This window comes from Tachysurus vachellii, chromosome 23, assembly GCF_030014155.1.
Source record: "Tachysurus vachellii isolate PV-2020 chromosome 23, HZAU_Pvac_v1, whole genome shotgun sequence".
In the NCBI taxonomy this organism is placed as follows: Eukaryota; Metazoa; Chordata; class Actinopteri; order Siluriformes; family Bagridae; genus Tachysurus; species Tachysurus vachellii.
This window is the reverse complement of record NC_083482.1, coordinates 15,905,405-15,929,261: the sequence shown is the minus strand read 5'-3', so window position 1 is coordinate 15,929,261 and position 23,857 is coordinate 15,905,405. Positions and strand designations below refer to the sequence as shown.

Here is a 23,857-nt window from a genome sequence, read left to right as displayed (position 1 = left end):
CACACACACACACACTCATTCACTCACACAATCACACACTACGGACAATTTATCCAGAGATGCCAATCAACCTACCATGCATGTCTTTGGACCGGGGGAGGAAACCGGAGTACCCGGAGGAAACCCCCGAGGCACAGGGAGAACATGCAAACTCCACACACACAAGGCGGAGGCGGGAATCGAACCCCCAACCCTGGAGGTGTGAGGCGAACGTGATAACCACTAAGCCACCGTGCCCCCCATATTGAAAGTTAATATTTCTATTTTCGAATGAAATTGGGGCACAGAAGCCTTTATTATCGTCACATATACATTACAGCACAGTGAAATTCTTTTTTTCCACATATCCCAAATTAGGAGCTTGGGGTCAGAGCACAGGGGCAGCTATGATGCAGTGCACCTGGAGCAGGGAGGGTTAAGGGCCTTGTTCAATTGCCCAACAGTGGCAGCTTGGCAGTGCTGAGGTTTGAGCCTCAATCCTTCAAGCAAGAACCCAGAGCCTTAACCACTTGAGTCCCCGTTAAATTTTCTATAATGATTACAAAAATACAAATTTATATACTGTTATAAGAGATCTAGGTTAAATGCAAAATTAAACGACAGTGTGTTTTGCTAAAAGGGCACATTCAATCTCTCTCTCTCTCTCTCTCTCTCTCTCTCTCTCTCTCTCTCTCTCTCACACACACCTTGCATATATGAATGGTGTCATTCATACAATGTGTAAAAATAAAAAATACTAAACACATACAAATAAATGACTATAGTAAAGTTTCTCAAACACATGTAAAGTTTGGCACACGGTTCCTGGTTTCAGCTCAAGTTACTGTCTCTGTGGAGCTTTGCATGTTCTCTTTGTGTCCGTATCAGTTTCCTCCATGTGTTCTGGCTTGACTGACTTTACTAAATTGCCTCTGTGTTAATGATTTGATCACATCCCAGTGCTCTCATCCCAGCCTGGGCATGTCTCTGTGCTCCTGGTTCCTGGGATATTATCCGGATTGATTGCAAACTTGACCAGGATAAAGTGTTTACTGAAGAAGAAGAAGAAGAAGAAGAAGAAGGAGAGAAATTCAGGGTAAGTCAGGAGCTCATCTCCTCTGGTGACTGCGTCTGGGCTGTTATCTGGTATGTGAGTTTGACGCATCACATATCACAGCTTGTTGACCATCATCCCAAAATAAAGACCTTCCTTTTATAATAAAGGAAATCTGAACGTGTTCCAGTTTTATTGACGTGCAATTATAAAACAGCTCAGGAACCTGATGCCTCCACAATGTAGTGCTCCTGACACACCGTGAGAGAAACCTGTGAGAACACGTACAGTCACTTTATCCCTACTCCAGACGCACTCAGACCTTTTCCAGAGGACAGTTCCGATGTATTAAAACAAATCCGTACCCCGTTAACAAAACAGGACCCGACATTTTCAGCATAGCGGACTAATCTCAGACAGCTGTTATCTCTGTGCAGGAAGTGCTATGTGCCCGGTGCCGCGTCGGAGAGGCTCTTGTATCAGGAGGGGTGCAAACATAAACAAAAGGGAAAGGGGCAACAAAGACAGAACTCTTTTAGGGGTCCAGAAAGATTGATGCCTGTCCAAGAGCCTAGATTTAACTAATGCCCTGTTGTGATCTTCAGTAAAGACATGAAGACATGGGGACGTCGCTTTACAAATCTCTGCTCCTCAGCACCGGCGGGTTCAACGTTTCTGACTACATCCGCAAGTTCACGGTAATTACATGCAGTCTTTCCCTTTTTTAACACGATTTGCATGACACATAAGGCATGATGCCATCGAGCACAGAGTGTGCCTTATGCAGATGGAGCCTTTCAGCCAAAGATAATGACAGAGCTTTAGAACAGCGCGCTTGGTTATTCAGCCGAATTCAGGTCCGGGGTCCGGTGCGACGGTGACGTAACAATGAAAGATGAACAACCCAAAAAAGAGTTCACGTATATCTAAAAAAAGGTGGTTTGTGAAACGTCAGGATTTGCATTTAAATGAAACAAAATGAGGTTGGAAATATAATAAAAATATCAAACAAAGCTCACCTTTTTTTTTCCTGGAGCTGTATTGAAAATGTTCTATTTCAGGCACTTTATTGATATTTTATAGCCGCTGCTTGATGTGATACCGGAGCAACGATGCCTTTGCTTTAACATTTAAAGTTTTATTCTGAGTCTTTGTTTTACTGCTTTATCTTTGCCTTCTGACGCTCCTGAACCATGAATCATCCTCAAACATATATATATATAAATATATAAATATAAATTCATGTGGATGAGTAAATGTGCACTTAGGTGCATGACCTTGCAATGACTTTGTGCTATTTGGGTTTTAAAGAAAATGATTCATAGTTAATGGATTTATTTCCTTACTTAACTAAAAGGAAAAGGAAGACCAAAGAGCTAAAATGAGGGAAAATATTAAATGACCAGCATTGTATGGAAGTGAAATGTAATTAGTTTGTTGTTCTGAGTCTCTGGGTGTACGTTACGCTGCTGTATGCTGCCATGTCATGTATCCCAGGATGGACACAAGTCCCCTTAAACAGAGATGACGGTATACACTGTTACCACACATACTGTAGGTCAAGGCAAACTGTTGCTAAGGACAAACAGCGGGACTTCGTCCGTGTCGTCCGAGTCGTCCTGGGCCACGGAAAATCCACCCCAGCACGTCCGTTAGAGCGACGTCTGGAGTGTGAATAGCTGTGACAGGATATTATCATACACACCGGGTATTATGCTTGATCATAATGCATTCATGAGATTCTGCACATGACTGACCTTTTGCATAATGCATGAACGTAATGCATTCTCACTGCTGGCCATGTTTATTTATTTTACAAATATGTTGCTTACAGTGCACACCATATTCATGCTCATTAGTCCTGAATTATCTTAACTTCCTCGCTTATGCTTTTGCAACAGCAGGTTTAACTGAGACAGCTGTATTCTTTGCTAGTACTCTTTAAGTGTTCATAGTGCTTTGTAAAACCTTCATAAGCTCTTCCTTCATGCTGACATTACACCTGAGTCAAGTGACATAGATTTATGTTGACATAAGCTCGTGATAATTGCAACTTTCCAAACGAGTTGCAATTATGTTTTTTTATTATATAACGTCTATGTATTAAATGATATTACTGTGTCATAGCACTGTTATGACTTTGCACTAACAGCTAGAAAGTAAATAGTTTAACTTATTTACATAGACACAAGAGTCTGTAATTGGGGTGTCATTGCATTGTTATAAATATCTTATAAGCAAAGGTCTACTATAATATACACAATACTGTCATTATTGTTATGGGTTTACATGAAAATGTTATAAGGTTTTAAATTATACCTACGTCACCTAAAGGATAGAGAACGTCACAGCTACACAGTTCTGTATTTATGGCATCATGACGTTGTTATATATGTTTTTAGCAGTGTATGCTTTTATAAGTATGCTGTACATTGATATACAATGTCATTTGTTATAACATTGTAACATAAGTCAGACTGGAGAATATCATAATGGAATGTTATGTCAACCAAAAATCTCTCCCTTGAATCAAAGGTTATAAATGGCTTTAGTTGACATAAAAATTGTCATTTAGGCTATAACTATTTATTCTGGTTTAGGTTAATTGTCATGAAGGGTTTATGTAGGGGTTATGTAAAGCTTATGCAAACCTAATACCTATCAGAATGGAATGCTAAGCTCTCCTTTGACTAAGGAGTTATAAATGGTTATAAGACAGTATACAATTATACAAAGGTACAAGTTTGAAAAAAAAAAAAAGAGCTAGCCATGGAATGTGTCAATAAAGCTATAAATGTTTATACCAGTTTATGTCAATTATCATGAAAAGCTTATGAAGGGGTTATGAAAGGCTTTTGTATACCTATGAAAAAAGTCAACTGGTTATGGTCATTTTAAGTAGGTTATAAATGTTTATGCAGGATTATGTCCGTTCTCAAAGAATGCTTATGTAGGCTTATGTAGGCTTATGTAGACCCATGTACAAATGTAAATTTGACATTGACATTTTTAATAAGGCTATCATTTTTTATTATGGTTTATGTCAAATGTCATGAAAGGCTTGCCCAGGGGTTATGTAGGGCTAATGTAGAGCTATGAATATAAGTCAAACAGCAATGGAAATTGTCCCTAAGGCTATTAATGTTTATTCAGGATGTTGTCAGTTGTTAAAGTTTATGTAATGCTTATGTAATCATCAGTAGACCCAAGTACAAATAAAACTGTCAGTAAGGCTATGCTTATTGTGGATTATGTCAGTTGTGTCTGAAGGGCATATATATAGGGCTTATATAGCCTTATGAACACTGTCCGTCATGTTTAAATGTTTAATAATTTAATGTATTGTCAAGCACCATATTTTATTTTTTAACCATATATAATAAACCAGAGTTTATTATTCCATGACAGCTTTATAGATTTACAGCTTCAAAGGGCATCGAGATCAAAGGCCAGTTAAATTGTTTTGTCTCTTTTCCTCCAGCTGAATGTGTCCCACTGACCTCAACAAGTCGTGTGAAGGTTCGGAGTCGTGTCGTGTCGGCCAGCTCACCGCGGTCGTAGGATCGCGTTTCTTTCCTTCGATCCGTTCATGTTAACAACATTGTGTTATCTGACATTAATATGAACGTTGCTTGGTTTTTGTCTCACTCAGAACGTTATATAAGAAACATTTTAAAAACATCTTGAATCCAATTATTGCCATGTGTGATGTTTTCTAGAGCAGGATTATTGTTTTCTTTTGAAACCTGCACACAGTTTACTGATAACATTCCCCGCCTGCTAGGGGATTCTAGCGGAGAAGTCCGTTCAGCGTTAGTAAGGATATTTTTATTCTTTTTCGGCTACTTAGACTTAATATTAATGGTTAACCTCATTTCTTTGGCTGGAATGAAGAGATGTCGGCGCTTCTTTCTCCTATTCATAGTCTCCTTCATCACATGTGAATGTGTGGACAGCCACAGCTGAGGTGAGGAAATATCCATTTATGAGCCGACTCGCTGCCAGCCCCATATCCTCCATGCTCCCAAACACTCTGGCTTGCTAACACACCCGTGCGTACAACGTGCGAACTGGGAAATTGAGTTAACACCAACTCGTAATGATGAATTCCAGCCACTATAAATGCTCTCTGTGGAAAGGTTCTTGATGGAGCCACATTCCTGCGACAGAAAGAAAAGCACCTTTCTACTTCTCGTCCGTTACATAACACGGATCTATAGAGTATGCCCGTGATCTGGCACCAGTACAGGGTGGAAAACCGTATTCTCACTGGGGGAAGGATTTATAAATAAAGCCCCCTGGCAAACATGTGAGACATGAGTGTGTACAAAAGGCTTATTAACTCCTGCACCGTTGTATGTATGCGATGCAGTGGGTGTGACAGTTTTATGATTCCATACAGTCTGGAGACAGATCCTGAACTATTACAGTTATTTATGTACTTTCCATGTTGTGAAATCCTTGTGGATGTTTCAGTGTCGTAACAGATATGTTATTGAAGTTATTGATTTTTTGTTTGTTTTTGAATACAAACGTAATAATCAAATTACTTTGTACACATAAAGATAGTCAGCATCTGATTTTACGTTACACTTGGAAACAGTCCTGATTTTGGACCTTGTTACAGTGATTAAGATCAGGTTCAGGATCCTGGCCTGGTTTTTGTCACGGAGACCTGGCCACATTGCAGGCAAGCTAGCAACAGCACACAGTGAAGGTTAAACATGTACACAAGAAGCCACCGTTAAACTCTTGTGCAACTGCCCTATTACGTACACACGGAATAACACATTGACCAACAACGTCTGAATGCCAGAAGTCCCGTCTTTTTCAACCAGAAGGTTGAATAAAGTCTGTTGACAAGAAATAATCATGACATCTCCATTAATTTCAGTCTCATGATTCCTGACTACAAACACAAACCCTTAATCAGCTGTGCCATGCAAGAACATTACATACTGTGCTGTTTCATCTCACATCCTGTGTGCATTATTGCACAAACAAAACAACCGCAGTTTCACTGTGCTATGATTTTCCGCCTGTACTTTATTGCGATTGCGAAAAAGCCTTTGGTTCAGTTGTCAGTTGTTTTGTTTTTTCTTTCTCAAGCAATGTTTCCCTGGCAGGAGGCAGCATGATTGAATTCTTTGTTCAAACAGGGAACACATCTTACATTCCAGTTCACGATTAATCTTCATACCGGTGTCCAGTGGGGTTTATTTTTACAAGAAGAGTCAAACCAAAGTCAAGGCACGATCCAACCACAGACCACAAAGCATTAAGCAGATTTGGAGCGATCCATCTGTAATCAAAGAGGTGAAGAATACAGACAGACCTGTAAACCATTCCAACTAATTCAGGCTGACTTTGCATTTTCTGACTTTTTGGCTGTTCATAGAAGGTCATTCCTCGCATGTATGCTTGTCAACAGCATCTGTTGTGTTGAATTTAAACGTTTTGGTGACGTCAGGGGACTGCTGGAACTTTGGCAGCTCTAGACCCTATATAAACACGTTCGAACAGAGTGAGCTCCATGGAGTGGAATAGAAAAGGGGGAGGGAAAAATCTAAGTGTCGCGATAAGATACCAGAATGGAGGTGTTTATTTAAGTGGTGTCATGTCTCTGGCACGTACTGACACCATTCTGGACGAGCTGCTTTTTCTGTTTTGGTTGGATGCACAACAAAGCCTTAAGAGGGGTAAGATAGGAGGAACCGAAATAGCTGCTCTGATAACTTTTGAACAGTTTGACCCAAGGATTAGTACGCTTCTTTGTCTTGCTCCTGAGCTGCGATACTGACTGCATTTCATTCCAATCATGAGTAAACCGGTGACTCTGGCCACCTGCATTGCCAAGATGTACGAAGGTGCCAAGCTGGACAACTCTAAAGCTGCATCTGGAACACCAAAGAAGACCAATTCGACTCTTCTGGGCAGTCTGGGTCACATTGAAGAGAAGATCAACCTCCTGGAAGGAAGGGTTGAACAGATCACAAACACGCAGAGTTTAATGCTTCAGAAATTAGAGACAGTGTGTCATGGAATGGGAGTGTTGGAGAATAAGTTTGTGCAATTCAGACAAGACAATGCTGTAGGACAATCTTCTATGAAAGCTCCTCTTAGGGAAGAAGGAGTGAGGGACTCGGCCGTGATTGCAGAGGTCAGATCATTGTGTGAAGAAACAGTGGCACTGTTGATGACCCTGAAACAAGAAGGCCAGCTGCAGAGGAAGAAAATCGAGGGGATCGAAGGTTCAGTGTCCACCCTGGGGAAAGTGCTCGGGTACGTGGGTGAAGCTTTTCGCAGCTCAAAGATAGTGGAGTTCATTCTCAATGGCGTTGTGCCTTGGAGGAAGCAAGGCCTTCTGGAAACAACTGAGGATGAGGTTAGTGAGTTTTGGGGCATCTTGGGGGTTGGTCTGGGGTGTAGAGTCTGCAAGTTCATGCAGTGTTGAGTCATTCTTGCTTGGATGTCTGAGTACTGTTTTCAATGTATAGCATAGGAGTAATTGTACCCGAGGACAATCTTTTTTTTATGAAATCTTGTATGTAGTATATCTAATTCACGGCCTTTGCTTTATTCTTGAGGTTTGGTGAGTCCAAGTTCCACTGGAACATGTTTCCCAGGTCACCACTGTCACACAGAGAAGCTTCAGGTTTCATTTGCCATTGCACTGGATATGTTGTTTAAGGACACTGTATTTCTCCTGGTATCCTGGAGACACAAGGTCCTGGAGACACAAGGTCCTGGAGACACAAGGTCCTGGAGACACAAGATCCTGGAGACCCTGGACCATTTTCTTTTCAGTCTGATTTTTAAAAATGTATTTTGTTATAACAGGCAGTTAAAACCGCCTCTGACACGAGCTATAAGAAATAATTTGCTGGAATCTTGATTCTGATTGGTCAATTCTGAACTGTGCATTTATTACCTATAACAGACTCTCTGAAAGTAGTTTATATTTACAGCATTTAGCAGACACCCTTATCCAGAGTGACTTACATTTTTATTTGAGTTTATACACCTGAGCAATTGAGGGTTAAGGGCCTTGCTCAGGGGCCCTGCAGTGGCAGCTTGGTCATCCTGGGATTCAAACTCATTACCTTCTGATCAGTAGTCCAACACCTTAACCACTAGGCTACTACATCCCAGTTAAGCTTCAAGCACAGGTTTACATAAAAGCTCTTGTTATAACGTTTTATCGTTTCCGTTACAGGACTGACGTGTAGAGTAACTATATTGATCTGTAGAGTAACTATATTGGGGGCACGGTGGCTTAGTGGTTAGCACGTTCGCCTCACACCTCCAGGGTTGGGGGTTCAATTCCCCCTTACGCCTTGTGTGTGTGGAGTTTGCATGTTCTCCCCGTGCCTCGGGGGTTTCCTCCGGGTACTCCGGTTTCCTCCCCCGGTCCAAAGACATGCATGGTAGGTTGATTGGCATCTCTGGAAAATTGTCCGTAGTGTGTGATTGCGTGAGTGAATGAGAGTGTGTGTGTGTGTGCCCTGCGATGGGTTGGCACTCTGTCCAGGGTGTATCCTGCCTTGATGCCCAATGACGCCTGAAATAGGCACAGGCTCCCCGTGACCCGAGGTAGTTCGGATAAGCGGTAGAAGATGAGTGAGTGAGTGAGTGAGTATATAATCATTGATGTGATGTCTCCAGTGTCACTGTTTTGTACCAGTTAGATGTAAAGCTGTAACTCTTCAGGAAATATGATAATATTATTTCAAGAGAAAGAGAAGGAAAGACGGTTTGTAGCTGCTATAACGTAAGTGAAAATATGAGTTCACTTGCAGATTTTTCGTTGTTTCTGCTTTATACCAACTAGCCGTCGTTGATTATTTCTCTATAACAGCATGACGCTAGCGTTTAATTCCTTAACGCACGTAACGTGTTATCTGACGTATTTGTTTCCATCGTTTGCAAAATTCTCCACTGTGTCCACTGCTGATTCTAATCCTTCCTTGTAATTGACACGTACTCAACAAGAAAGGTTCTTGCAGTTGCTGATTTTAATTGTTAAGGTTCCCACTTACAGTAGACTTGTATTCATTTTTTAAAAGTTTCCCCAGTTGGCTGATCTAATTACTCTGCGTATTCTACTTCCTCTCGGTTTGATCTTGGCAAAAAGAACAGCAAAGGGCTTCGCTCTAATTGCCTGATGTGTGGTCATATAGCGTAACCACATTCTTAAGTGGAGTGTGTGACAAGGCCAGCCTGGAGTGCTATAAACACTCGAGGGAAAATTATGTAGGAATTTGACTGGAAATTGTGACAGCACATAATTTGTTGCTCAGACTTAGTCCAGTCTATGCTGTAGAAAGAAAAAGAGAAGAAAAAAAAACGTTTTTTCTATAGAAAAGGAACATTTTCTATATAACCCATTAATGACATAAATCTCCCTTCAGAACCTTCTAATCATGGAAGCACACTTATTCACTATATACTGTATATTCACACACACGCACATTATACAGTCTTTTGTTGTTGTTGTTGTTTATTACTCATCTATGACGTTTTTATCATCGTAGGAAGATCGACAGTAGAGGATGGATAATATAAACAAACATCTCCAGAGTCATTTTTATATGAACGATGCCAGAAAATGGATGATGTATTTCTGTAACGTATTCCTTATACGCCTTTCTCTTACAGCCTAAGGGGGAATAAATCTAAACGTCTCCACAAATTAAAACCAGAAACGCATCAGAAGGTTTCTCTTTTCATCCAAAAGCAATCTGTGACACCTTTATACCTTTTCCTTTATTTTACACAGAAAAATACATCAGACGGTGATGCCACGAAGACCAAAAGCTCTCTCTGTCACACAGGAACTCAGGCTCCAGAGGAAATTAATGAGCAACCTGCAGGTAGGAGATGGAGTCTATCACCAAAGTCTGCTGCGCTGTCAGCTTTCTCAGAGGCAATGCTTTTTCATCCACCTGGACGGCTTCCATTCGCCAGAAATACAGCTCGTCCCGGGCATTTTGGGTCAGAAATAAGACGTGTTGATGACGGGATAATGACGAAATCTGCTATTTAAAGCTATAAAGTCTTATGAAGCCAGTGTTGGTATCCGGTGGAGGCGGAGTAAAACATTTTACTCGCCTGTGAGGCTTGATTGTTAAAATAAAAGGGACAACTCTGTTTTACAAAAAGAAATGTGTGGTTTCCATAATAAGTCATTTGGAAACTTAAGAAGAGACAAAGGCAAAAAAATTGTGTCTCTCATGGCTGACGATTTCATTCAACTAGGATTCAGAAATGAAAATGTAAATTGTCAAAACTCTGTCTCTAATTTGACACACTGTTCAAGTTTCTGTGACAATGATGAAACACATTTTGGGGATTGGTTTAAAGTGGAACAGTTTGTATTTAACGTCCTTAAGCGTCTGATTTTATCCAGAAAGTGCAGATGTGAAAGAAGTCACAATTGAGTCAAGTGGAAGCCAAGAAGATCTAATTAAAAAGGTGGAATCAGGTGTAGCTCCTGCTTGATTGAAATAAAAACGGCACACACACACACACACACACACACACACACGCACACACGCACACACAGACACACACAGACACACACACACGCACACACGCACACACACACACATACACACACACAGACACACACACAAACACACACATACGCACGCACACAGGCACACACACATACACACACACGCACACACACACACATACACACACATACACACACACACAGACACACACATACACACACACACACATGCACACACACAAACACACACACACACACCACACACACACATTCACACATACACACTCACACACACATACACACACACACACCACACACACACATTCACACATACACACATACACACACACACCACACACACACTCACACACACACATACACACACATGCACACACACATACACACACACACCACATACACACATACACACACACACACCACACACACACTCACACACACACATACACACACATGCACACACACATACACACACACACACCACATACACACATACACACACACACCACACACAGACTCACACACACAACCTCTCAAGCCTAATTTGGCGAAATCTAAATAAGAATAACTTTCTCTGTGTAAATACTGGTTATAAAGTTTGCTAACTCAAAATACAACACCTACAGTCTTTTTACCATTATATATATGTTTTTTTTTGTGTTTTGTTTTTATAAATGAGCAGCGTTCAGTATTTTCCTACAAGTTCTATCTCCCTAAGTTTAGGACTGTTACTAACAAATTAACACTCAAAGGTTCATCGCTATAACACTTTCATTGTATTTTATAACTAGAATTCAGTACCAGTGCTTGTCCAAAGCCACGTCCTACGTGTTCGTTAGCCTTTCGTACAGCTCTGCATGTGCACCAAGTTGCCCAGTGATAACACGAAAGGCAGCGACAGACAAACTGCGACGGGAAACTTTGCATGCAATGCAGGTCCTCTGGAAGGTTGGAATTTGTCATGTGACACGAGACACCTGCAGTAGAGGAAACTGTATCCCACTGACACACACAGAAAGAAGAAAATCCTCACATGGCCATGTAAAGGTGCTTTAAGCTCAGCTGCTAAAAAAATCTGCTACAGAGGTTTTAGTCAGATTTAGTGTCGCTCACATCATGCTCACATTTTTAGACTCTTCTGAACATCAAAAATAAGTGAATCAGTGATCAGAGATAATTATAACAACAGTGTAACAATCTTTTCAATATTTATTGAATTTAGTGTAAAATATAACCTAAATTATTATCCTGAATGACTGAAACCACTACTGTAGATATCTAAGTTGTAATGTATTTCTAAATGGGTAATCAAGCAACCTTCAGGGTCTAGAAGAATATTAATAAAACAGTAATAAAAATGTAAAAGAGTAACAGGACTGTTGTGTAGAGTAACAATATTAACTTGTAGAGTAACTATATTGACATGTAGTGTAGCAGGACTGACGTGTACAGTAACTATATTGACATGTAGAGTAACAGGACTGACATGTAGAGTAACTATATTGACGTGTATGATTGCGTGAGTGAATGAGTGTGTGTGTGTGCCCTATGATGGGTTGGCACTACGTCCAGGGTGTATTCTGCCTTGATGCCCGATGACGCCTGAGATAGGCACAGGCTCCCCGTGACCCGACTAGTTCGGGTAAGCAGTAGAAAATGAATGAATGAATGAATGAATGAGTAACTATATTGGCGTGTAAAGTAATAGGACTGACGTAGAGTAACTATAATGACATGTAAAGTAACTATATTGACATGTAGAGTAAATATATTGACGTGTAGAGTAACTATATTGACGTGTAGAGTAACTATATTGACGTGTAGAGTAACTCTATTGACGTGTAGAGTAAATATATTGACGTGTAAAGTAACTACATTGACGTGTAGAGTAACTATATTGATCTGTAGAGTAACTATATTGACATGTAGAGTAAATATATTGATGTGTAAAGTAACTATATTGACATATATAGTAACTATATTGACTTATAACTTCTTATAACTGAGGTAAAATGATTTTCACTCTGTGACTGATTCCCTTTTCCCTCTACAGTCCCACACAATCAAGAGCAGAAAGTCAAATCTCCGGCCCTTGGTTCCTCTCCAGCTATAACAGAAGAGGTTCCGGTACCTAAATCCCAGCGCAGGCCGAAGGAGGTGACACTGAAGAGTAGAGAACCGGGTCGAGTCCAGGCCTTCGCTCCCGAGAGCCCTAGTGACTCGGACGTGGTCGTAGTGAGCGCAGATGAGATTGTCTCTGCCACTGCAGCTTCTCAGCTCGGGAGGTGAGCGTGTAATACTGAAACCTTTCAGCCTTGTGGAACAAACCTCAGGTGCTGCTGGGTTAAAGTTCCACCTTGTCTGATCTCACACACACTCGCTTTCTCACACACTCGCTTTCGCTTTCACTCACTCACAATCAGCTGCTAATCACTTCCTTCATGTGTTCAGTCAGGAACGAGTGAGCAGGGTTCAGGGGGTTTCCTTCCTGATGGGATTTAGAAAAGTCTAAATTGGTGTTTAACTTTTAAACACATGCTAAAAAGACTTTCAGCAGTGTTACATCACATTACAGTGTGCTCGGATTTTCTTAAAGAATTAGTGGGATTTGGTTTTACGGTTGAAATGAGCAGAAGTCTGGAACACTGGAAAAAACATTAACGTAATTACATCATTGGTAAAAGTGAGAGTAGAACTTTACTCATTACACGAGGTCAGATTTATATATTTGTATTTTACTAATTAGATCCGGTCATGGATTGGACGAGCATCACTTGATCTTTTTTCTGACCTTCAGTTTGGTTGATTCTGCATTCAGCCTCTGATTTCAAGCCTGTATTCATAAAGACTGAATAAATAAATAATGATCTCAGAGAGCTTCAAATTTAACTTAAAAATTTCTAACTATGAATCATATCTTAAGAGTGATTCAGGACCAGAGCAACTCTGAACAAGGAAAATCCAACTTTTATCTTAGAGAGGGGGCGGGGCTTAACCTGTTACTAGGTGACACATTCTTTCGAAGACTGTGATTCGTTGTTAATAAAATAAAAAGAGGACTTTTAAATTCTGTTCTATCATCTCTGACACAGAGCAGAAATGTCATAGAGACAAATTATATCATTTCTGACTCAACTGCATTTCGGCTCTGGGCCTTTTTACACCCGGTCACTTCATGTGTTGTCTCTGATCCGATAGCTATCTGATTTGTTAAAACTGTTCCATTTACATTAGGATATCGATCCGATCTTTCTAATCCCGCCCAAAATGCAAATATATTTGACCTCGTTTCCGGGGTAATTGAAATGGAACACATGCGGTTGCTACAAAAAACAGCATTTACTGTTTGCTGCATTTTCGCTGGCGGCAGCAGTGCATTTTAAGACCCAACGAGACGCCTGGGTGAAAGATCAGAGCCAGCACTGGTGGGAAAACATGTTTCTTTCTGGCGCGACGCACGACTCGCGAGTCACCTGCGAGTGACGTACTTCCGTTTGGGAGGAGTTTAGCGCTGACGTATGTGGCTTGAACAACCACATTCATTTACACCTGTCCAGTTTCATCTGAAACGCGTCCCAGACCACCTCCTGAAGGGGTTTGTACCATCGGATTTATATCCATCTCAAAACCGTTTCGGAGGGCATTTAGACCTGGTCTTTTTACCATCGGATAGATATCAGATCACAGAAAACGCATGAAGTGACCAGGTGTACAGTAAAAACCCCCTCTGTTTCAGAGATGTTAGTGTATCTCTAAACGCCATAGCGGCAGAATATATATAAAGTATATATATATATAAAGTGAGATGTTATCTCTAATCTGATTGGTCACAAAAATAATCCCTACACGATCTAATCTGTAGCATCTTATTAACTCACTATCATTATTAAATATTGTACACAACACATTTCTTCTCCCTCTTCACCTTTCAGACATTTTCTTCTCTGATAAAGAAACTCTTCATCCTCTTAAAGTCCTCCTCACTTCTCCTAACACTTTTTGACCTTATGAGATCTTTTAAGGGTTAAGAAGAACGTTATGAAGAACTTTTATCTTTACTCAGATCTTCTCTTTGATTTTAAGACTTTTCATGAATACAGGACCTGGTCTCTTTTGTCACATGTTGCCTTCTGAGATGCTTTTCAGCTCGTCGCAGATGTATGTAGTGATTATTTTGTGATCAAAGCCTTTCAGTCCCTTCAAACCAGTATGAACGTTCTCATTTATATCTATGGCATTTGGCAGATGCCCTTATCCAGATAACCTTTTATCTCATTTTATACAACTGAGCAACTGAGGATTAAGGGCCTTGCCCAGGGGCCTAGCAGTTGCAGCTTGTCAGTTAACTCTAGAGACAGTAATGTGTGAAAATTGGGACAAATGCACATGGTGAAGTCACTGAGATCACTGAGATGTTTTATCCCCGTCCTGATGTTTGATGTGAACACCAAGCCAAAGCAAGTCAAGAAGCTTTTGTGGTCAGTTCAACCATATACAGTATACAGTATGTAGCTGACACAGTACACTACATACTTGGTTCGAGCTGTGCATTCCTACGCAGCACGTTATATCAGCTGAAGCTCTCGACCTGCATTGCAGCATTGCATGATTTTGGTTTCCAGACACTAATGAGAGTGATCATTGTGCTCCTGTCATCTGAAAACACTCTCGTTTTAACCTGAGGTTCATCACTCTAATCATTAAAGGATGAAGGTTTAAATGCGCTAATAACTGGAAATAACAGCCACCAAGTTACCATGAGATCAACAGAGCAAAGAGTTTAAAAGAGAGTCAGCTCTCAGATCTTAGCATCTCTCTTTCTCTCTCTTTCTCTCTCTCTCCCTCTCTCTCTCTCTCTCTCCCTCCATCTTTCTCTCTCTCTCCATCTCTCTCTCTCTCTCTCTCTCTCTCTCTCTCTCTCTCTCATCTCCATCTCTCTCTCTCTCTCTCTCTCTCCCCATCTCTCTCTCTCTCTCCATCTCTCTCTCTCTCCCTCCATCTTTCTCTCTCTCTCCATCTCTCTCTCTCTCTCTCTCTCTCTCATCTCCATCTCTCTCTCTCTCTCTCTCCATCTCTCTCTCTCTCTCTCTTTCTCTTTCTCTCTCCATCTCTCTCTCTTTCTCTCTCTCTCTCTCCATCGCTCTCTCTTTCTCTCTCGCTGCTGTAATATGTGCTGTTTATAACAAATCATATTTTTTTGCAGAAAACTCCTCAAATTAATTAAAAAACACAAACACAGGATTCTTCTTTTAAACATATGTATGGACTTTCTATGAGATCTTTACTCATGTTCCACACACGTGAGTGAATAAGAGCTTCAACTACACGCGTGTTGTGATGATGTCATACGGCGCGTCTCAGCACAAATCGACAAACCTGCATCATATAAAGCATTATCTAATCATCGTTCAGGATTGACTGATAAAAATATTCCGTAATAACATAACACACACGCATGCACACACACACACATGCACACACACACACACACACAAATTTATTGTGGTTTATTCTGTGTTTGAGAGGCATGTTGTTGATTCCGCTGTATCAGAATTTTGAGCTAGAATCATCTCACAGGAGAGCACACACACGTAGACACATACACACACGTATACACACGTACACGCACGTACACACACGTACACACACATACTCTCGCATCCATTGTGATGTATTGTTGCATTGTTCGGAGTGTTTGGAGAGGTACGTCGCTCTCTGAGAGATGGCTTGGCTTTATGTGATGTACTACTGAAACGTGAAACTCGCGGATGAGATGTGAACAACAAAGGCTTCTGTCACCCACAAGGCACAAGGATGGATGTGAACCATGTGTGCAAGGAGCAAGAAGACCATTGCATCAGGCTCCTGTGCACTCCTTGTGCTTTCTGATGGCCGCAGAGATCGAATGAAATCTCGTTCAAACCGCCGTGGGTTCAGAACACAAAGGAACGCTGAAAACCCTGTTAATGAAATGTCGTAAAATTTCTGTGAAATTACAGTGATGGAATTCTCTGTGTCTCTTTTGGTCCTTTGTGAAGCTTTCACATTGTTATGATAGATTTAAGGACATTCAGACAAACGTAGCCTGCGGTCAGATAGATTAGAGCTTTCTGAGTGAGAGGCTACAAGCCATTGACTTGGTATTTTGGAAGCTTTTGAGGAACCAAAATGATTCCTGAAATCGCTTGGAAAAGAACTCTCGGTTCCTGTTCAGTTTCATTTGCTTTACCGTCCCAAGAAACCCAGGTACAATTTTTGGAAAGCTGTAACATAAGGAAGCTTTTAAAAAATACATTTAAACAGCAGGTTCTTCATCACAGGACTGTAGACCAGGTTCCTCCAGCACAAAGACAACTAAAGCTCATTGGTTCCTAAGGAAGAAGAACCTTTAGAAAAAAATTCTAAAAAGGATCCAGAGGTCTATAAAATGCTTCTAGGAGTTTAAACCAGAATTCATGCAACTGGAACCCAGGAACCTTTCAATGAACAATTCAGGACGTTTGGCACCTTTTAGAAACCAGAAATTTTAAACGCAACTTTTAAGGAAATCTATAATATGTTTACAAATACATAAACATTTTATGGAGCTTTTTCAGGACTCAGGAAACTTTAGAAACAGAGTTACTCGTTAGGGACATCTTTTCAGAAACCAAGGAACTCTTTTTCAGGAAATCAGGCACTATTTTAGAAACCTGTGTACATTTAAAATATACACAAACTACACATAAATCAATGAAACAACAGAATCCTATGGAACCCATAAACACGTTCAGTTTACTTTATAGATCCTAAACATCTAAAAATGTGTCTTCCATTTGCTCTTCAAAAAGTTCCTGCAGTGTTAATGAATCTGTAACCTGAAGTTCCTGCCAAGGTTCCTGGTTTTTAAACACGTGCTCAAGTTTCTGGTCATTTTTATAGGTTTCTCAAAAAGTTCCTGGAAAGATTTATGAGTCATGAAAAACCCTTTTAAAAGGTTCCTTAAAAAAGTTAAATTAAAAAGTTCCTGAAAAGGTTCCGGCAGTGAAAAAGTTCCTGAAAAATATCTTAGGTTTCAGAAATGTTTGTTGAAAGTTTCCTGGGTTACTGATATGTTTGTAGGTTCTTTGATTTTTAAACATGTGCTCAAGTTCCTGATCTTTTTTATAGGTTTCTCAAAAAGTTCCTGAAAAGGTTCCAGCAGTGCTAATGTGCTTTTAGTACAGAAATTAACACTTGTTTAAAAACACCTTTAACATCTGTCCTTTGTGTGTTTTCTCTCGACTAGCTCGGTGCTTAATGAGATGCAAATCCTAAGCTGTAGTTCCTGAGGAAAGGAGCAGGACAGAAGGCAGAGCCGCTGCATGTAGCTACCACAAATTATACTAAGATATTTTCCGAGTGAAAGGAAATACACAGCTAATTTCAGCTAAGCAGAGAAAACCCAGAGCTCCTGACAGTTTATCTCCTGCTAATTGGCAGCTCCAATTCATTGCGGTGTTCATGCCTTGCTGAGTTCCACCAATTTGCATGCTGTTCTTAAGACCAAGCTTTAATGTGTATAAATGTGATAAGAACCACGTTTAAAGATTATTCAACATATTATTTGGATTATGTATTTCTAGCAAAACCCAAGAGAAACACAACGCTCTAGAGCAGACGGAGACTCCTGCAGCCGCCATCCTGCCGTCCACAGACCCTTTAATTAAAAAAGCTGAACCGAATCAAAAGCACGACGGAAAAGATAAAGGTGTCCCCGAGGCCGAGCCATGTCACAACGCAAAGCTGGACCTGCCAATCAAGGGAAAGCTGGAACAGAACGAGGCAGCTGCTCTGGAAACTCCACAGCTGAGAGGAGCAGAGCGTGAGCCAAAACCCACACCACTCACCCAGAAAAATAACACTCAGACTACAGATGTGGTTCTGGAGAATCCTACAACACCCCAAAACGAATCAGAGCCTTCGAAACACGTCGAAGCGGTGAGCTTGTCACCACAGAGCGGGGATCATTCGAAATCTACAAGCCTGGAGTTACAGTTTCCTATCATTGGTGCGTAAAAAGAACATTCTGGAAAAGATTTTTACCAGAAATTAACATAAATTTCCATGTAAAAGGTGTGTTTTTGTAAACATAATTTGAATGATTTGTTTTTTAACTCCTTGACCACACCCCCATCATTAACCATGCACACGAAGCTCAGATCCTACAGTATATCAACTAGAGTAAACATAATCACGCCTGATTATTTACACTATAAATACGCATAATTACGCTTATACAGTTTACTGGGGAGGTTCACGAGATTTTTTTTTAATAAGCTCTTATGAGCTCTGATATTAGCATGGTAGCATTGCTAGCTACTTCTTCCTGCATCATCTTCTTCACCAGAAATAACTGACTCCATCTTAGAGTAGCAGCTGCTAGCATGTATTGTATTTTTCTGCCATTTATTGTTGTTAAGTAACTTTTTCGAGGTACAGAGTGAATTTTTTTCTCACAGGAGAATTATATGGCTACGCTGAGAGCTTGCTCATTTCTAAAGAGAGGCAGATTAAAGAGGAGTATCTATAAAATAATGATAGACGTTTCATTTAAAAACATAGAAGCATTTCAGATTGTAAGAGTTTTCTAATTGGGTTTTTTCAGCCATGTAATAATACACATGTGCTGAGGTCACTATATTTCTATATTATTTTGACTAGCAAGAAATAAAGCGCCTTTGATGCACACATTGTCAATCTTCCAAGACACGTTTGGTGTCTGAATTTGTTTTGTGTTGGAATTTTACGAGCCTAAGGTTGTTATAAATCTAAAGGAAGCCACCAGTTTAGCACGTTAAGCAGATTAGCATCTGCTCCTGCGGTGTAGTGGAGCTGTGGACTTGCTTGCTTCCCTCATCACATTTTATCAGACTTGTCTCAGGTTCCTCCAGTGGAAATTCCCACTAAAGTTCATGGGTTCATGAAAAAGAACATACGCTTCTAAAAGTTCATGGGCTGCAGTAAAGGTTAGTGGAAATGTTTCTGAGTTCACAAAGAAGAACACATGCTCAAAAAAAAAAAATGACACAGGGATTCTGAGCTGCTAAAAAAATGTTTCTGGGTTCCAGAAGAAGATTAAAGGTTTATGGGTTCTACATTTATTACATTTATAATGTAGAACATAGCTTCCAAAAAAATGGTTATTTCCTGAAAAGATAAAAGAGAAACCACAGGTTTCTAAAACATCCTTGGTTTCTATGGAAACGACAGAGAGTTTAGTCTAACGGCGCTTATGAGCATTAAGTTCTGATATTAACATGTTTGCATTGCTAGCTATTTGTAACTTTGGGAAAAGGCTAGCAGATTTCACAAATCTTATTCTTCATAAATTACTCTATATTGGAAAAGCATCTGCTTTTATTCTTTCAAAAAGGAAAATCGACCAGTTAGAGGTTTCAGGATTAAACGTGCGACAGAGATGAATCAGATAAACTGGCAGACTTTGTTAGCAGCTGTACCTTCTGGGCATTAAATAGATCATTAGCTGGAATTTGAGTTGTGGCTCATGATCCTAACAGTGCCGACAGTGGGGTTGTGTCCAAGCTCCTGACGTTAATGTGAAAACTGTTCTGTTCCATTAGCCGATTTAAAGCGAGTCGCTGACGTCACCTGTCACCTTTCACACTTCACCAAGTCGTAGTCATAAATTTCACAGCTATTGCTCTTCTCTTCTTCTTGATTCCCCCCAGATGACTGTCCTCCTCGACCGGCCCCATTCGACCACCGCATCGTCAGCGCCAAGCAGGTTCCCATTGGCTCCTATTACTCAGTGGAACCCAACAGCTTGCTAGGAGGGTGAGTGTGTGTGTGTGTGTGTAATAGAGTGTGTTTGTGTGTGTGTGTGTGTGTGAATGTGTGTGTTTGTGTGTGTTTGTGTGTGTGAGTGTGTGTGTGTTTGTGTGTGTTTGTGTGTGGGTTTGTGTGTGTGAGTGTGTGTGTGAGTGTGTGTGTTTGTTTGTGTGTGGGTTTGTGTGTGTGTGTTTGTGTGAGTGTGCGTGTGTTTGTGTGAGTGTGTGTGTTTGTGTGTGAGTGTGTGTGTGTCTGTGTGTGTGTCTGTGTGTGTGTTTGTGTTTGTGTGAGTGTGTGTGAGTGTGTGTGTGTGTTTGTTTGTGTGTGTGAGTGTGCGTGTGTTTGTGTGTGTGTGAGTGTGTTTGTTTGTGTGTGAGTGTGTGAGTGTGTGTGTGTTTGTTTGTGTGTTTGTGTGTGAGTGTGTGTGAGTGTGTGTGTTTGTTTGTGTGTGTGAGTGTGCGTGTGTTTGTGTGTGTGTGAGTGTGTGTGTTTGTTTGTGTGTGAGTGTGTGTGAGTGTGTGTGTGTGTGTGAGTGTGTGTGTGTTTGTTTGTGTGTGAGTGTGTGTGAGTGTGTGTGTGTGTGAGTATGTCTGTGTATAAATAAATATTGTATATATCATGATAAAACGTAGACAATCTCTTTTATATGTATTTAATTATTTATTAAAAGCATGATGGTGGCATGCAGCAGGATCTGTAGCTGTGATAAAAAGTAAGGGAAATGCTGCTGAAATCCGGATTCTGATTGGTCAGAAGGTATCGATGAATTTTCTAACACTGTTTCTATAGTAACAGCTTGCTCAACATAGACTGGTACAGCGGACACAACATAAACACATTTCTATAATCTGCATTGATACGGTGAAGTTTTCTGTATGTGTGTAAATTAATGTCAGTATCTGAAGAGTCTCCAGGGTCAGCGGTAATGCAGTAACTTTACATGTACTGAGATTTGAGGATTTTATTTTTGTCTTATTAAAGGTGGGGTCTCCGATATTTGAGAAATGCTTCTGAAAACCGTGTTAGGCCACCAAACAAAACAAAAATCAAAACAAACGTGTAGCCAATGAGCAGAAAGGGGCGGGTCTTGTCAATATGGACGGAGAGAGCGTTCAGTGCGCATGTGCACATATTCACAGATTGGAGTTTCCCAAGTCAATAACTGTGTCTTTGTAGCTGCGTCTCTACATTACTACGATAGAAAAGAGGTGTTATTTGTGTAGTAACAGCGTTTAGCTCAGGAGTTATTGACTCAGGAAACTCCAATCTGTGAATATGTGACCAACTTCCTGCTCCTTCAGTTCTCTCCAGCGCTGGAAAGCTGATCCTATATTAACACGTCCTACTTCTTACCTTATCGTAAGCCTTTCTTCTCTTTCTTTCTTTGTTTTTATCCTCCATGTCAATGTTAAAACCGCTTTCTGCTAATGTCACACATGCGCACTGAACACTCTCTCCACCCGTATTGACAAGACACGCCCCTTTCTGCTCATTGGCTACACTTTGTTTTGATTTTTGTTTAGCATGTCGTCCCGACTCAGTTTTCTCAAAATATCAAAAAGCATTTCTCAAATATCGGAGACCCCACCTTTAACTTTGAGAGAGAGAGAATAAAGAGAGGCTGGTGAGGGATGGAGTGATTATACTGTAGCTCCTGTAACATAACCGAGAACAGGAAGTAACTAGAAATTAAACTTGGGGCTGGGACACGCTGCTAAATAAAATGTTTTTATTTGTTTGTTTTATGTTGTGCAGGTTTATATCAGGATATTTAAAAAGGGTTATATTAAACAGCAATTTCTATTAAAAGCCTGCTGGGTTCTGCGTCAGTCTTTTCTTAACAGATGAGCGGAGGATTAACATGTTCCAGGGTAATGGAACGAAGGAAAGTGATTCAAAGCGAGGACGTTAATCTGCGTAACGTGGGTTTGTCCCTCTGCCAGCTGAACTGACTCACTCGGATACATCGCTGATGTAACTAAGCAAGTCATTCGACGGAAACAACAAGAGCGCTGACCTGAGACACGCTGCCACGAACTCAATCAGGAACAAAACCTTAAACTTCTTGGCTTTTTAAAATTACGTTACTGAGGTTAAGTTACTGAGGTTACGTTACTTTAACAGCGGGGGGCACGGTGGCTTAGTGGTTAGCACGTTCGCCTCACACCTCCAGGGTTGGGGGTTCGATTCCCGCCTCCGCCTTGTGTGTGTGGAGTTTGCATGTTCTCCCCGTGCCTCGGGGGTTTCCTCCGGGTACTCCGGTTTCCTCCCCCGGTCCAAAGACATGCATGGTAGGTTGATTGGCATCTCTGGAAAATTGTGAATGAGAGTGTGTGTGCCCTGTAATGGGTTGGCACTCCATCCAGGGTATATCCTGCCTTGATGCCCGATGACGCCTGAGACCCCGTGATCCGAGGTAGTTCGGATAAGCGGTAGAAAATGAATGAATGAATGAATGAATGAACTAATTAATGATTTTTTTTTAGTTAATTGACAGAAGGTTCAAATTGACTCGATTAACTTTCTGATTCGTCAGTACGTTACAATCTTCGTAGGAGAACTTGGATGCACAATCAGTCCTATAGACTGCACGGTTTATTTCTCTTAAGCTGCTGTACATTAATTGTCTGCGGCCCTTTCGGACCCTCTGAGTGTGAGATAAGGCCTCGGCAGTGGATAATTATAGTTTTGTGCTATCAATACACTGTTAACTTGGCATTCACCCATTAGCGTCCTCTGACAATAGCAATGCAGATACCGGCCTAGGGAGATAAATATGTAGGCGTCCGGGAGGGACATGGGGGTGGAGAAAGGGGTCGGGGCTGCTGATAGCATGCGTAGGGGCAGATAGGAGTGTGGAGCTGAATACCTGGCATACACAGAGCACAGAGACTAATCCCCACCGCAATAGGGCACAAATAAGTGCTGGGTTTGTTTCTGACTTGTCATGGACAGAGTTTATTTTGGGCTGTTGTTGACTCACACTCTGCTTTACACTGAGATGAACAGAAGTTCGCTTCTTTTAGTTTTTGCTCCAGTTATTTAGTTTATTATATGAGGGTAAATCTGAACCGTGAAATGAACTTGCAGTAACAGACCATACGTGTGTTTAAATGACACTTTCGAGCGTTGGTGGGCGGGGCCTATGTGTTCAGGGTCTTTCTTGAGGTTTATGTGCAGCATCCGCCATGTTAGCTGTTGCTATAGAATTTATAATGTATTAAAACAAGTGACTTAATCGATATAAACCTGTGATTCACACTACTGTTGAACTGCGGTTATAAAAAGGTCAATAAAATTTTCTATATAAAGAAAAATGAAAATCAGTCCCTTTGCTTGATGTCTTTGTCTTTAAATTAATTATTTATATATAAATGTATGTGTTTGGCTGCATAAGAAGATCTATGATGGTCCATGAATTTATTTATTTATTTATTTTTTTATTTTTTTATTTTGGCACAACACACGGCAGATGATTT

The 23,857-nt window shown here is 40.7% G+C and overlaps 1 protein-coding gene across 3 annotated transcripts in view; it reads left to right on the top strand.

Moving 5' to 3' along the window:
- Positions 1–1,456: 1,456 nt before the first annotated feature.
- mylk3 (myosin light chain kinase 3) overlaps positions 1,457–23,857 on the top strand; it is a 41,786-nt gene continuing 19,385 nt past the window's right edge. For 2 of the 3 annotated variants that reach the window (XM_060859774.1, XM_060859773.1), the window contains exons 1-5: positions 6,586–7,418; positions 9,813–9,906; positions 12,622–12,853; positions 18,173–18,597; positions 20,279–20,384. In XM_060859774.1, coding sequence (XP_060715757.1) covers positions 6,852–7,418; positions 9,813–9,906; positions 12,622–12,853; positions 18,173–18,597; positions 20,279–20,384 — 1,424 coding nt within the window. In that variant the 5' untranslated portion in view covers positions 6,586–6,851. Of the gene's footprint in view, positions 1,732–6,585; positions 7,419–9,812; positions 9,907–12,621; positions 12,854–18,172; positions 18,598–20,278; positions 20,385–23,857 lie in introns of those variants that run through there. The other variant, XM_060859776.1, reaches the window with a different exon arrangement.